Raw genomic sequence first — 17,229 nt, forward strand, 5'->3', positions numbered from 1 at the left:
CACCATTTAAAAGAGAATAAATTATCTGTTAGCATCTTGTATTTCATAATAAATTTAAATAGACTCATCATAAAAATTTCAAGACTTAACTTTAAAATTCTTTCCAGTTCTTGCATTAGTGTGATCTCTTAATGCAGGACATTTCTTTGTAGTTGAAAATATATTCATATTTAAACAGATACTTGCAGTGTATTCTAGTTTTATCCAGTTGTTGACTTAGCTTAATTTGCCACCAGTTGTCCACCTCCAACTAGGATATTGGGTAATTCAATCTGCTTTTCCATTTTGCAAATGTTTCTCTATAGAACATCCAATTCTCTTGCACACTTATGAGTTTTATATTCCCCTCCATTAAGTTTATCATATCCCTTTATTTCTGCCCATTTATTTTCTTTTAAATCAATTATTTTGTTTTCCAGGTTTCCTTTCTTTCATTAGAATATTAAATCCCATCTGTCCATGATCACTCTCAGGGAGGCTGCCTTTCACCTATAAATCCTCAACCAAGGCCTCTCTTGAATATAGATCTAGGAGGTAGGAAACCATGTGTTCTAATTTCCAGTCCTTGATTCTTAATTTTTTTTAGCCTCATATATGTCTGCTTAAGTTAAAATAAAGATGCTGCTAATACATGTCGTAATTAAAAATGCTAGAATTTTTTCATTAAATGGATAGGTATTAAAGGAATGTAAGTCAATATTGATAATATTGCAGATTCTAACATCTGCATTTAAACATCTGCCTCAAAATCAGTGAAAAAGGCACAATGATTTTTGTTATACACTATTAAATCAATTGTAAATGTCTTATCTAACCAAGCATGCATGATTGCCTTAAGTAATATTTTAAGTTCTGCTAACTTTGCTAAATGTCCAGACATAAAAAAAGAGTCTAGATTAAATTTCTAACTGTACCAGAAAGTAAGCAACATGAACAAAAACAAAAAATAGAATAATGGTGTAAAAGGGTTTTCTTTTTCTTTTTCTTTTTTTTTTTTTGAAAGGTTTTCTAAGAGGATGTAAGGAAAGCTAAAATATCACTACAATGAAATTATTATATGCTGAGGTTAAATCTTATTATAACATATTAATCAGTGATTTCTCAATTCTATCAGATAAAATGCATTCTGTTTCAACAGTTATCTTGTTATATTCATCTTATTATCCTGAAATGACATTCAGAGTTCATTTAAAGCATATCTAAAGGATCCACATAGTTCTTTAGTAGTAAATTATATCTAAAGGATCCACATAGTTCTTTAGTAGTAAATTATAATTTTACTAAATTATTTAGTAAAACAAAAGGAAATCATTTTACAACTAACTGACATTTCTCTCAATAAATTAATGTTAAAAGATAAATACATTATATGAGGAAAAAATGTCTTTCAATACCTTAAGCACATGATAAAATGGTCCATAGCAGCATTGAATAAAATAATAAATCAACAACAGGCTTGTAATAAAATAAAAACTGCCGTCAGATAAGTAATAATAGACCTGATTTATTTATAAATGAATTTTAAGTATGAAATTACTGAAGTTTAATTATGAATAACATACTAATATAAACTGGGAAGAATATGAGAAAGTATAATATCCTCACAAATGAAGTGGTCCTTGCTTTTTAGTATGGTATCACAAGGTTTTCCTGTATAATAACATATAATAGTAGTGAATTGTACAAAAGGGAGAAATCCCAGTAACTGTCAGGCCATATATTCACTCTCCCATACCCAAAAAAAGCCTGGCAGGCTATAGGCAGTAACTAAGAAAAGATGGATTGGAAAAATAATATTTAAAAATGATAACCAAGCTATTAGGGAGATGTTGTACCAAATATCTACAAAGTTACTAGACAACAAAAAAACAATAGACAATCACAGGACCAATAAATACTTTATTAAAGTGTCTAATGTTTACCATATAAATCTCATTGCATATCTGCATACATGTATGTGACATATAAGTAGTAAAATTAATATAATAACATTAATAAAATAATCTAATGATTTTTTATAAAACCTCTGCAATTTAATATTTGTTTACAGCTACGCAATAAAATAGAATTTAACCTCTTCACTTTCATGATTATACGCCAACTACAAACATACACTGCAACCTCAAGCCTCAAATTTTATATTGGCAACTCAGTGCCACAGTGATATAGTTATAGATAATGTGATTTTCCAAAACAGTGAAAAATTTTTGTTTAAATTCTGCACTAACCAAGGTAAAATCTTCCCTTTCATTATGGAAACAGCTCTGAGAATTCACTGTATACTGAAATCAGTTAAAAGTACTTTGTATTTCAGAGTTGTAGAGATTATAAAAATAGACACTATACTTTTTTATGTGAAACAGGTTCAAAACTCATATTATACAGATTTTTTTTTACCTGTATGAAAGCCCATTGGAACACACCAAACCATCTTGAAAGATGGGAGAATAGCTGCCTTTTGCTGTAAAGAACAAAAAAACAAAGGCTCTTAGAGTGAAGTACTAGTACCTTAGTTAAAACCTAGTGCTTATGAGTATAGCCAATTCTGTGGTTATAGGAACTGATCATATAGACAAAATATATTAAGAATGAGTAGTTCTATGTTAATATCACAGATGATCCATTTTCTAACCTGATTTGATAAACAATTCTGTGAACAATTTCTTGCAAAGATTTGATATATAGTATCATAATGAAAAGGAAAGTTAAAAGATGGGTATGCAGCCTTTCCATACAATTTAACTATTTACCTGAGATAATCATTCTATAATCTTTTGTCAGTATTTTGTATATAGTAAAATTAAAAGGTAGAAATAGGGATTTAGAATTAGGAAATAGGGAGTCGGGCTGTAGCGCAGCGGGTTAAGCGCAGGTGGCGCAAAGCACAAGGACCGGCATAAGATCCCGGTTCGAACCCCGGCTCCCCACCTGCAGGGGAGTCGCTTCACAGGCGGTGAAGCAGGTCTGCAGGTGTCTATCTTTCTCTCCTCCTCTCTGTCTTCCCCTCCTCTCTCCATTTCTCTCTGTCCTATCCAACAACGACAACAACAATAATAACTACAACAATAAAACAACAAGGGCAACAAAAGGGAATAAATAAATAAAATAAATATTTAAAAAAAATAGAATTAGGAAATAGACTATCCAAAGTCTGAATGTATGAATATCTTGAAAAATGAAAATAATAAGGTGTAAGCCTGAAATATAGCCAAAGATTGCTACAAAAAAGGGAAACACTATTTAGGATATATTATAATAATAATTTACTGGTGTCAGATAAAAACTTCTACAATGACCTGGGAAATGAGGTTTTGTCAGATAACTTTTTTTATAGTTATTTATTTCTTTTCCATTTTTGCCCCGGCCTGTGGGGTTATCGATGGAAACCTAGGGTAGGGGGCGAGAGAATGGAGGGGACAAGAGACACGAAGAACGAGAGCAAGTCATGAGGTCTGATCAAGCTCTGAAAATTTTATTTTGCAGCTGCATTTTAAGCACACACCATGAGGAAGTTCTGCTAAGGTAGTAGGGGGAGGGAGGTGGGTGAGCAACTTTCCAAACAGCTAGATGGTAATCTCAGTTCCAATGATCGGAATGTCCACTCACCGGGTATGTGAGAGACTTAGCTAAGGTTTTGGCTCCCGGCACATTTTGTTGCCCTATTTTATTATTGTTGTAGTTATTGTTGTTATTATTGATGATGTCATTGTTGGATAGGACAGAGAGAAATGGAGAGAAGAGGGGAAGACAGAGGGGGAGAGAAAGACACCTGCAGACCTGCTTCACCGCCTGTGAAGCGACTCCCCTGCAGGTGGGGAGCAGGGGGCTCGAACCAGGATCCTTAGTCGGTCCATGTGTTTAGCGCCACCTGTGCTTAACCCACTATGCTACCACCCAACTCCCTGTCAGATAACTTTTTGAAGGCTAGATTATTTGGGTACTATTTTTGGTTCTTATTTCTATCTCAGCCAAATAAATCAAAGAGAGTAAGAATTTACATACAGATGAAAATTTTATTGTGATCATTAATAAAACTCAGTGAACTTAAAGAGATGCACCTTAAGAAGCTTAATAGTTGCTAATTAATTGAAAATTCTCTTAAAGTCGCTTAAGACTTTCAGAATTACCAAACAAAATTCTAAATGCAAATACAGTGTGATTATTCCTAAGCTAACTATGAACTGATAGAGGCTTTTTTTTTTTTCCTAGCTTTATATTTGACCTAAAGAAATTGTTTACTGTGGTCCACAATATACAATCTGTAAATCTAATTTTCAAGTGCTTATGCCTTGTTTATTGCATAAAGTATGTTTTGTTCCCTAAAATTCATTTGCTTCATTCTGAACCAAGATAATAATAGCTTAATGTCCATACCAGCAAGTTTATTTATGCAGTTGTGTTTTAAGCATTTCCTGAAGCAGGAAATATATAATATATAATACTCCTGAATTCAGAATCTTTATGAAACACTTGATATAAAATTTTACAATCTACATAATTACTAGTAAAATTACCCATTGTACAAGAAAACTTCTGAAGTATTCCCTGATTCTCTGTAAGTAGTAGAAATATGTCCATTTAAAGAGAAGATATAGTTTTCCACTGTATTTATGCTCAATAAGAGACTCAAAGTATAGGCATGTTGCCAAATTTTCTCTCTAGGACAGAAATGTGAGAGGTTACCACAACTGGCTAAATTCACAAACTCTCAAAAGTTTCAACTATAAGGTGAGTAAGTTCTGAGAGAATTAAATGTTAAGGAATTCCTTTCTAGATTAGATTTTTTTTTTCTGAGAGAAAGACTGGAATACAACTGTATCATTTACAGTATCAAGGATCGAATCCAGGGTCTCACACATGCAAGACTTGGGACTTACCACTCTGCCACCTCCTTGGACCTCACTGCAGAGAATATTTTTTAATAATAATAACAACGGTAATAAAAATGTATTACTAATTTTAGACATGCCCTATTAACTAGCTGTAGTCAGATCAGTTATAAAATAACTGCCAAAACATTCCTCTAGTATCTTTTCCCTTAAAGAAATAGTTGGTTTAAAAACTAAATTAAATTAGAAATGGAAAGAAACAGTTCAAAATGTTGCATAGTTACCTAAAGTTTTCAGTCAAGTCCACTTAACAAATGATACTTGTCCATCTCAGTCTTGTCTAAAACTGCTCCATTTGGAATTACCTCTTCTATAAGGTCTGCAGATATTCATAACAGATGAACAGGAAGAAATCATCTAACATTACTTTTCAGTGGTTCCGATAGGAATGAAAACAAAATAAATGAAACAAGTAGACAGACTATTCTTCATAGTGAACATTATTTTAACTAAAGGTAAATCTTCCCTTGAGTAATACTCAGGTTATAAAAAGAAGTTTTTGAGAATTTAGAAGGTAGAGTTTAACTTATAGCGGGGAGTGAGCTTTTTTTAAAATCATAGTCCAGCTTTTAACAAAAGAGGCTGAGTAATAGTTAAGCTGCCCTTTGCTTTGAAGGTTCACCCCTAGGACCTGACCCTGCCTTTGGACACTGGACATTCTACTCCATGCTGTAGACCCAGTATTATGTCAGTTGGCTATATTTAATCATACCTGAGTCATGTCACTTTGGTCCTGAATTACTAGAGGGTAACTGAAAATCATCTCTTCTATTTCTCTTGATATTAATTTCACAAACACTTTCCAATTTTTAGGACCTTTTAATCATATCAAGTCAAGTCTCCTGGGATCCACATCAGATTCAAACCTCAACAAATACAGCACCATCAACAAGATTCCACAGCTGACTCTGAATTTTTCAGATGTCAAAACAGAAAAAAAGAGTATATCCCCCCCTTCTTCAGATAAAACCATTATTGCACCCAAGGTTAAAGATCGAACGCACAATGTGACAGAGAAAGTTACCCAGGTAGGATGTCATTTTACTTTCAATTCAAACTATTTTAACTTTCTTTTCTGTACCATAATACATATTTTCCTGTGGAAGACTATAAAGAGGTAAGCCTTTTATTTACACTCTAATTTATCCTGAACATTTAAGTTACCTTATAACATAATAACTAACAAAACTAAAGACTGATTTTTATCTATTACTGAACTAAGCAAGATTAATCAATTTGGTATTATTCCCTTTGTTTTAGAGGTGATTCACTTGCTATTCAACTTGTTTGGAAATTTATTGCTTTGCAGCCAACTTTGCATTATTAAAGCATTTTTCAAAATATAATGGATGGATCTACTGGAGTTTAGGTGACTAATTGGGGCTTAAGTGTGACCTCCTTTTTTGCATTGACTCTACTAAGTAGAGTCAGATATCAGTTAACTTTGGGAAAAGAGCTGTCCGAAATGATAAAATGTAAGAATGAAACAATACATTTCACAGAAACAGTATTTTAAAATGAATGTTTTAAATAAGTATTGAATTTGAACTAAGGTTATAAGGCACTGTCTAGTAGGAATTCTGCTTTAAATAGCAGATAAAATAATTTATTCCTATTATATTGAATACTAACCCAAGCAGTACCTAGCTTTTGCTTAAGGTGCATGTACTTTGCTGGTAACTCATAACTCTAAGATCTGTGTCAAGTAACCAGTTATTTCACAAATATTTTTTAGTTTGTTTGCTCAGCAATTTTTCTCATAAACTATCATAACATAAAGGTAACCTTCACCCTAATATGCATCCTATGTGTGCATTTTAGATTTTAAATTAAGTATTTCTGCAGTTGTAATCACCAGGCAGGAATTTATATTACAATTCAAAAACAGCCTCTAATAATGTGACCTGAAATAGTTATGTAAAGCACCTGAAGCAGGTGTAAATAAACCTGAGAACTCTATATTTACCTAACAAGAGAAAATACACATACCATGCATTCCTATCACTTGTAGATAAATACTTGGGTACTTATGTATAGTAAGACACTTTACCAGCATATACTTGAGATTACTTCTAGTCTTATTTTGATATTTGTATAATAATAAAGTATTTTACCCTTAGCATTTTGCTTTTCATATACATAATAACCAGGTTTCAGCAAGGAAAAATATTGTCTACTATTATTCATGTTGTAGTGATACCATATTGATAACATTGAATTGTATTTGCAGTTGTTTCTACCTTAAAAACTCTGGGTTTTAGAAATTACTACCATCGTGTGGATATAGAGAAGTTGAGCTATTTTAGAAGCTATAATCAAGATTGGCTGCAATATTACAGTCAAGACCATGACTAACATATGTGAACATAGTGTTTGGTTAGTACACAGCACTAGCAAGGAGGAAAACAAATTGCTTAGTGCAGAGCACCTCTGAAAGTAAGTGACTACATTCAGCATCTGCCAATTACAGTAATTCAGAAGCGTTTGATCAACATTTCTACATCTTTTGATTTTTAAAAGGGGCTGGAAATATAGAATAAGCTCAATTTTCAAAAACTGACACATCCAAAATGATTTGTTGAGACAAAGCAAAACCTACCTTAAACGGCTCACGTGGTGCTCTGCTTTGCCAAAATCTGCCTTAAAGTCTGTGAGTATCCAAATGTGATCTGCCCAAATATTACTATTTCAGTAGGTCCACTGGGTCAGCTGAGGATCATATACATAAGAATAACAGATGACACTTCCTTGCAGGCTTTCTGAACCTTCTGGGAGAAATATATAAACAAATAGCCAGATGGAACCATATTAATAAATAATATATATAAAGGAAAAGTAGGGGCTGATAGAGGCTCACCCAGTTGTGTGCACATGTGCAAGGATCCAGTCCCCACCTGCAGGGGAAAAAATCTTTGTGAGTGATTTATCTATCATCTATCTGTCTGTCTGTCTATCTATCTATTTCTCCCATCCACTCTGGATGTATCTCTTTCTTGATGTAATAATAAATACATTATAAAAATAAATATTAAAAGAAAAGAAAAATGAAAAAATACTGTAAAGGGAGAGATCTTCATGAAAAATAAGATCTTGAATGGGCTATTTAAATTGGACCTAGAAAGCTTGTGATCAAGCCAGGTAGTAATTAATGTTAAAGAGCATAATTTATTGGTGCGTGTTTAAATCCAGGTTAAGTACTTTGCTTTATTTTGCTCTTGCATTCCTAGAGTGTATGAGAACATCTGGCAGAGTGGAGGTAATCAAATGCTTCCTAGATAAACTGTTTTTTTGTGTGTTTTTTTTTTAATTTAAGAAAGGATAAATTAACAAAACCATAGGGTAGGAGGGGTACAACTCCACACAATTCCCACCACCCAATCTCCATATCCCATCCCCTCCCCTGATAGCTTTCCCACTCTACCCCTCTAGGAGCATGGACTCAGGGTCTTTGTGGGTTGCAGAAGGTGGAAGGTCTGGCTTCTGTAATTGCTTCCCCACTGAACATGGGTGTTGACTGGTCGGTCCATACTCCCAGTCTGCCCCTCTCTTTCCCTAGTAGGGTGCGTCTCTGGGGAAGCAGAGCTCCAGGACACATTGGTGGGGTCTTCAGTCCAAGGAAGCCTGGCCGGCATCCTGATGACATCTGGAACATGGTGACTGAAAAGAGAGTTAACATACAAAGCCAAACAAATTGTTGAGCAATCATGGACCCAAAGCTTGGAATAGTGGAGAGGAAGTGTTAGGGGGGTACTCACTACAAACTCTAGTGTACTTCTGCTTTCAGGTATATATTTTGCAGTTGTTTTTGGATACATGTGAACATAAGCTCTCTCTCACAGAAACTGGTATATATCTAGGTTTTGGGACCTTGTTAGAAAGTGAAACACCTGACATGGAATTAGAGTATACTATGAAAGGAAAGGTCTCACCCGAGTAATGAAGCTGAAGGGTTGCCATTCCACACGTGAAGTCTCTGGACACAGTCTGAAGTGAAGCATGTTGAGGTGGCAATCGTTGTGTTGATTAGGTTGCGATCGGCAGATGCAATATTATTTGATATGGATTGGGAGAGGCATACGGGAAAGTGGGCCATATCCAAGGATCCCAGGACTGGGGGAAGTAGAGGCTCTATAGTGGAGATGTGAGGTTCCTGCTGTCTTAGGGTTCAAAAAGACAATCGATAGTTAATGTTATCATTACATTATTTGGTAATTGGGTTAACTTTGAAAAGTCCTTTTGTTAGGGTTTGCTGTACAGTACCCAGTATCTTGTATATAGCTGTGCTATTGGTTGCTTCTGATCTACTTGGTCTAGGCTTTTGAGAGAGTCCGCATATCAAATACACAGCCTATATATTAAAAAGATTCACTCTGTGTTTTAAAAAACTTTGAGACATACAATTAATTTTCCCCCTCTCATATTAATTAACTAGTGATTTATATGACTACATTTTATTAGGAGTGTACATAAACACCATTCCCATGACAAAAAGACTGTGACCCATCCCTCCCACCCACTCCCACCCCCCACTGGCCCAGGAAGCTGCATGTCTACCCCTCACCACAGGGTTTTTACTTTGGTGCCCTACTTACAATTTGGTTAGGTCCTGCTTTTAGTTTCCCTTTCAGATCTTCTTCCTCAACTTCTGTTGATGAGTGGGATCATCCCATACTCATCTTTATCTTTCTGACTTAGGTCACTTAACATAATTCCTTCTAGCTCTGTCCAAGTTGGGTCAGAGAAGGTGGGTTCATTGTTCTTGATAGCTGCATAGTATTCCATTGTGTATATATACCACAGCTTTCTCAGCCACTCATCTGTTGTTGGGCACCTGGGTTGCGTCTGGGTTTTAGCTATTATTAATTGTGCTGCTATGAACATAGGAGTACACACCTCTTTTTGGTTGGGTGTTATGGAGTCCTTGGGTTATAACCCCAGGAGAGGAATTACTGGATAACCCGAGGAGAGGAATTACTAGATAAACTAGATAACCCCAGGAGAGGAATTACTAGATAAACTTTTTTTTTAAAAGAAAAAAAAATAAAGGAAGGAAGGAAGGAAGAAGGAAAAGGGAAAAGGAAGGAGGGAAGACAAAAGTGAGGGAGGGGGAAATGGCCAATAGGATAAGAAAATTCCAGGTAAAATTTTAAGTATATAAAATGTTAGACTATGAAAAGAAAGAATAAAACAAAGTATAAAATTCAGAGGTTAAAAAAAAGTTTTTTTCCCCCAAGTTTTGTGTTTTCCGAGAAGTGAGTTTCAGACCAATAGACTGGCTAACAGGTTTGTTACAGATCAGGGAACTTGTGGGACATTTCCCTTTAAAAAAGTATCTCCAGTGTCATTTGTACAGAAGTACTTTGGAGGTCTGAGTAAATTGAACTGCTGCCAGCAAAAGTTTGGCATACGTTTTAGGTCTTATGCTTTACGTACATTCATTTTTAGGTTATTTTATTTTTATAAGAGAAAAAAAAAAAAGACAGAAGACAGAGATTAGAATGTACCTGGCAGAGCATGTGATGGAATCTATGGGGTCTCAGGCCTGCATGAGGTGTGCTACCTCCCAAGTTGTTAATGATTTCTCTTTAAAACTCTATAATATTACCATACTTTTGTTTACTATTTTAAAATGGATTTTACTAGTTACCACTGAGTGAATTTTACATTCACAAAAACGATCCTTCTCCCCACCTCAGAATTTGTCATATATCACCCAGTTTTATTTTATAAAGTACTCCAATTTGTTTTCTTTTTTGTTCTTTTCACAATGTGAAAGAGACAATGATGAGAAGGAAATTCTGGAAACAATAGAATAAGTGGTTATCTTTTTTATCAGAAATGGCAAGGGATTAGGAAACAAACAAAACAAAACAAAACAAACAAAAAATCAGATACTGAAAACCAGAAAAAGAAACACTTTTATCTTCTTAGTGCTTGCTTTAGCTCTTAGTAACAAACATTCCAATTGTCCACACACTGAACTGAAAACATTACAGAGCAAATATTGAGAAATTTCCTCCTGCAGACATAGCCCTTGGAAACCATGCCTAAACATTTAAAATAAGAGTGATTATAAAACATTTTGAGGGGCTGGGTGATGGGCTACATAACTAAAACTCCAGCTTTTGTACATGGTTATATTCAGTGTTTTAAAACTGATGACCTCACTCCTCTCAGCCATGCTTTCTTCTGAAATGGCTAACACTCCACATCTAGTGGAAATAAGGCTCTCAGACTATCAAGTCTCACAAAAAAATTCCTAGCTTGTAATGTCATCAGAAGATCCTTATTTTTTTTTTTTGTCCATATGAGTCCAAAGAAAGCAGAATATGAGTTGGTCAGTTTGCATCTTGTGCTCATCTTCATGGTAGAAATCACACCTGAAAAATACAGTAGATGAGAAGAAACCTTAAAGTGTGAAAACAACAGCTTTGACTCATTGCAAAGATGAAGATAGGAATTTAGAGCAACTCAGTAAACACTTAAGACTGTAATGAACATGCATCATTTGCTGGTAGATACAAATCCAAGGCCTAGTATAAATACTTAAGAAATTACAAAATACTGGTAGAAGTACTATACAACAACACGTAACATTAGCATCCACAAGTATTAATATAATAAACACTATGAGATAATACTATGAAAGTAAAGGTAATCTGGGTTTCTTTTAGATTCAGTACTGGTCAAATAATAGCCAAATAGTTCAATAAATTGGCCTTTATTACATATGAATAGGATCTGGTGAATTTAGTAATTCTTACTGTGATTCTTTGAATTAATACAGTAAAAGACACCTTTATTTCACTCATCACTTAAACATTCCAAGGGCTTGAGAGGCAAGAAAGAGAGAGAGAAGAGAGAGAGAAGAGAGAGAGAGAGAGAAAGAGAAGATCTTCAAAGCAATACTTAAGCTTTCTTAGTACACTATTTTTGCCATTGTTGTAGTAGTAATATGAAAAGAAAATCAGATATCAGAACTACTAGGACCAACAATAATTTATCCATACAGTGTGCAAATAGTTGCTTTTTTGCAAGTTTGACACATCAGAGATAACCATTTAGAAATGAAATAGAAATTAAGGCATATGCTTCTGTTATTTTCTCTGAACTTTTTATTTTTAGAAAAGGGTATTAAAGATCCAAGGTGGAACACAGTTGCCCTGAAGGTGAGATTATTTCTTCCCTTTGCACTGATTTTTCTCCCTTTAGTGATCCAAAAGCAGGCTGGTTTCAAAATACAGATAGATTTGGGGGAATCTGTTGGTAACATATTCAAAATCTTGTTAACTACTGAGAAACTTAAGATGATGGCTTATTTGTTGTTGTTGTTTGTTTATTTTTTCTTCCAGAGTTGTTGATGAATCTACCATGCCCAGTGGCCATTATCCCACCTTTTTTTTTCCTCCCTATTTTTTACTTCACAGGACAGAGAAAAATTGAGATGGGAGAGGGAGATAGAGAGGAAGAGAGATAGACACATACAAACCTGCTTCACCACTCTGAACTGTCCCCTCTGCAGGATAGGGGACTCACACCAGGTTTTTGTGTGGATCCTTGCACTATGTACCCTTAATTGTATGTGTCACTGCCCTGCCCCCAGCTAATTTTAATTTATTACAAGATTATATAATTCAAAATGCAAAGATATAAGAACAATCCTTTTAATATGCAGTAGGCTTACATATAAATTTAGCTCATTTTTTAATAGGCTGTGTACAGTGGACAACAATACTTGTTCTTTGGGAAATATTTTTGTTCCAGTTAGCTGCAAATGTAATTCACAGTTACATATCAGTTATATATTAACTAGAAGTAGAGCCTCTGCTTGTTGAAATATATTGACTCATTTCTATGGGAAAACATCTCTTAAATGGGAAGAAACATCTTCACTGAATGCACAAAGTATCTAGCAGGATATGATGACAGAGATAGGGGTGGACAATGCTTTCTGGAACCTCACCTCTCCAGAACCCTACCTGATTAAGGAAAGATAGAAACAGTCTGAGAGTATGGATCAAACTGCCAATTCCCATATCCAGCAGAGAAGTAATTACAGAACAGAACTGTCACATTCTGAACCCCAGAAATAATTTTGGTCCATACTCCAAGAGGGATAAAAATAGGGAAGTTTCCAATGGAGGGGATGGGACACGGAACTCTGGTGGTGGTGGGAACTGTACAATTATACTCTTTATAGTCTTGTAAATCAGTATTAAATCACTAATAAAAAAGTAAAACATTAAAAAAAAGAGATTGGGTGCATGGGGTTAGGGTGAGGATTATAATAATTAAAATAACTCAAGTGTCTGCAGATGGAAAAAATTGGGGGGTGCTGAATTTGATTGGAAAAAAATACTCTTTTCTAATTCTAGCCTATGAATGGTAGATATTGCTAAGAATATAATTTACAGATGGCATTTTATTGTCTGGAAGAAGATTGTACAGCTCAAGTGACAGTTGACAGTCACTTAATATTTCTATTACACTGTCTTTATCTTTTTTCTCCCTTCTTTGCCAGAGCACTGCTCAACTCTGGCTTATAGTGGTATAGGAGATTGAACCTAGGACTTTCGGCTTCAGGCATGAAATTCATTTTGTAGAACTATTATGTGATCTCTGTAGACCTATATGTTCTCTTTATCTTTTGACTATATTTTCAGGATTTCACCTAGTGTTATTGTTAGCAATTGAAAACTAAGGCTGTGATCTTAATAGTGGAATGGGAATTTGTCAGCTAGACTCTTTACCTCAAATCTAAGAATGATTAGTATACCCTAGGAACTAGACTTGTTACGGAAAAATTTCATGTTTCAGCGCTCCAGTGTTATAGCTCAAATGTAACCAAGAAGAAGACCAAGGCTATGTGGAGGGCATGGAGTTACCTTTATTTCTCACAAGTTTCAGGTCAATTCCTACCAGGCCTGAAAAACTTTCTACCTTAGGACACAGGCTTTTATCTTTCTCAAGCTGGGTGTTACACAAGTTGTTTGGTGCAAAGGGAGTCCACCAAGATGCTGACAATATCAAAGGGTGAGAGCAGGTTGGCTACAATCAGAGTTCCCCAAGGTTTCCACTCAGGATAACTGGAATGTTGACTTGAGAGCCCAGAACTCACAGCGATTTTCTCTCCATTCTTTTGCCTGTGTATCTTTCCTTTCAGACTGACTACAGACCATTTTTTAAAGTTACTTTCTGTCAAGTTTGAAATAGAGAATTGAGTGTCAAGCAAGAAATAGGAAAGGTATGGAATTATGGAATAATTATGGAATCAACATAGTGGTTTGGTTCTCATATAATAGTCTACTGTATCTCTGTCCTTACCATTAAAATGATATCATTAGTATGACCAACCTCAGGACACTGACAGAAGAGAAGTGATATTTAGACACTTTGTCTTTTCCATTATATTTCCCACCATACTTTTCATTTTCTACTTAGGTCATTTACAAAGAAACGGACTTCAAAGTATAGGTGTACTTGTAACATATATTAAAAACAGAAAAGTGAGTGTAGTTGGTATTTCAAACAGAAAAGGAAATATAGATGACATTTAAAACATAAAAGGAAATATAGATGGTATTTGCCCCGGCCTGCGGGGTCTATCAACGGAGACCTAGGGTAGGGGGCGAGAGAATGAAGGAGACAAGAGACACAAAGAACGAGAGCAAGACAGAAGGTCTGATCAAGCTCTAAACATTTTATTTTGCAGCCGCAATATAAGCACAAACAATGAGGAAGTTCTGCTAAGGTAGTGGGGGAGGGAGGTGGGTGAGCAACCTTCCAAACAGCTAGATGGTCATCTCAGTTCCAATGGTCGGAATGTCCGCTCTACCTATAAATGTTTTTACCGGCTACTTTCAGGATGTTTTGTAACTTCCTATATGAGAGACTTAGCTAAGGCCTTGGCCTTAGCAGGTATTTTCCCCAACTCCTCTAAATTGAGTTCTGTATTTAGCACATAGTAAGAAAAGAAATTTAAGCTAACTTCATTAATGGAAGGAGGAAAAGAGTACTTTTTATTATGCACTGCACTTTAACATCAATCTTTTTTACTTGCTCAGATTTTTATTGGCTTTTTCCAGGATTATAAGACTTTAGGAATACAATTTCACATCTGTGTGTATATTGTAAGATTTTTAGGATGATATTCTTTGTGTGTGTGTGTGTGTGCGTGTGCGTGTGCGTATGCGTGTGTAAGGACTTGAGGAGATCATGTGCTCCAAATTAGCTGTAATCTTGTTCAGTTATTTATTTTGTGCTTTCCTTTATCTAAACTGTTTAATGTTTTTACCTTATTCTGACCAGTAACTAAGATCCTGCTCTTATGAAAATTTTGAATTAAAGGCTTTGCTTAACGTCCCACAGCTTGGAAAATATATTCCCAGGATAGCACTTTAATTTTTAAACAAAGAGTAAATCCTTTGGTCTTTACTTTTTGGCCTTCACCCTCAGCAATAGAGCTACTTCAATATCTAAGCATTTTCTTTTCCATCTAAACTGATAGTTATAAAATTCTTCCAAAGTCCTAATTCCTATCCAGTCTACTTAACACAATAAATAGTTCAAGAGATACAAATATCAACTGGTCAAAGTTAATTTTCATAACTACTTAAAATCAAATAATCAAATTACTTTTTAGATTATGAATACTATACTGTTTGTTACTATAACCAGACAAAAATGATCTTTGTGGAAAGTAAACAACTTTAACAGTCAGTAAAATTTAGACCGTTATGATTCATTTGTTCTAAGAAAACTCTTGGGAAAAGATTCTGATCTTTATTTGTGCCAACAAGTTCAAATGTCGAATTAATATTAATTGTTAAAGAGAGAAACAATATGAAAGAACATAAAAAATAACACAGAAAACATTGATTGAATGCCTGAATGCCTCCTTGGGATTTTTTTGGGGGGGGCACTAAAAGATAGATTATTAAATTTAAAAGAGATTAATTCCACATTACATAATCTCATTTTCATTTTTTATAGAATAAAATCTAAATTTAAAGACCATTTAGCCAAATACAGATTCCTGTATATAGTATATATTTTGGTGATAGAAATACCTAAAACCTGACTTAGTCATCATGGCCCTTGTCAATATTACCTTGAAAACTCTATAGTACAAACCCTTGAAGTTATTGCTTTAAGGTAAAAGGAAAAAGTCTTTAATATTTTATTAATATTAAAGATAAAATTGTTTAATAATTTAATACTGAAATATTAAATTATCTATTTTATATTGTATAAAAGTAAAGAATGAAATCTGAACATTTGTTAAAACCAGATGCATAGTTTACTTTTTGTCCTGCATTCTACTTTTATTTCCATGCTTTATAAACTGATAGTTATGATATTCCTCCATGTGCTCAACCCTTTCTTCTTCTAGCGTTTGCCCTTCTTCCGTAGCCAGTCAACAGCGTCAGGTTGAGCCTGATGTAAAGTTTCGAGACCTCCTTTGAATCTGGAGAGGTGGCAGTGGTTGACTATGTGGGTTATAGTCTGTCTGTAGCCGCAGGGGCAGTTTGGGTCGTCTCTGGCTCCCCAGCGATGGAACATAGTGGCGCACCGGCCATGGCCTGTTCGATATCAATTGAGGAGGGCCCAGTCATAACGTGCTAGGTCAAAGCCAGGTTGACGCTTGCAGGGGTCTGTGATGAGGTGTTTGTTCTTTACCTCAGCTGACTGCCAGCTCTGTTTCCAATAGTCTGGAACAGAGAAGTTCAGTGTAGGCGTAGGGGACCAGATTGGATGACGAGACGTCAAGCGTTGGACAGGGTGGGTGAAGATATCTGCGTATATTGGCAGGTCCGGTCGAGCGTGCCATGGAACCGGGGTGGAACGGATGGTTCCAGAAATGATCCTCATGGAGGAATATAATTTGGAATCGACCAAGTGGACATGGGGGCTACGGAACCCTTGAGAACAATCTAATAACACAATTATTGGCATGTAGTGATTTCAGGAATTTTCAACTGCAGCAGGTGAAAATTGACCTGCCCTGATGAGACTGGGGATACATCAATGGTGTGATGTCTCCCTCACCACACTCTCTCTCTCTCTGCCTTTCTTTTTTAAAGTTTTTTTATATTTATTTATTTTCCTTTTTGTTTTTATTGTTGCTGTAGTTATTATTGTTGTTGTTGTTGGTTAGGACAGAGAGAAATGGAGAGAGGAGGGGAAGACAGAGAGGGGGAGAGAAAGACACCTGAAGACCCGCTTCACCGCCTGTGACGACGCCCCTGTAGGTGGGGAGCTGGGGGCTTGAACCCGGATCCTTAAGCCGCTGGTCCTTGTGCTTTGCGCCACGTGTGCTAACCAGTTGTGCTACCGCCCG

General features: G+C 35.4%; 1 protein-coding gene across 2 annotated transcripts in view; it reads left to right on the forward strand.

The window, feature by feature from the left end:
* KCNH7 (potassium voltage-gated channel subfamily H member 7) overlaps positions 1–17,229 on the forward strand; it is a 618,161-nt gene that overhangs the window by 425,738 nt on the left and 175,194 nt on the right. For both annotated transcript variants that reach the window (XM_060177804.1, XM_007523769.2), the window contains one exon: positions 5,703–5,917. In XM_060177804.1, the coding sequence (XP_060033787.1) occupies positions 5,703–5,917 (215 nt within the window). The remainder of the gene's footprint in view (positions 1–5,702; positions 5,918–17,229) is intronic.

The sequence above is a fragment of the Erinaceus europaeus genome, chromosome 18 (genome assembly GCF_950295315.1).
Source record: "Erinaceus europaeus chromosome 18, mEriEur2.1, whole genome shotgun sequence".
NCBI classification, from domain to species: domain Eukaryota; kingdom Metazoa; phylum Chordata; class Mammalia; order Eulipotyphla; family Erinaceidae; genus Erinaceus; species Erinaceus europaeus.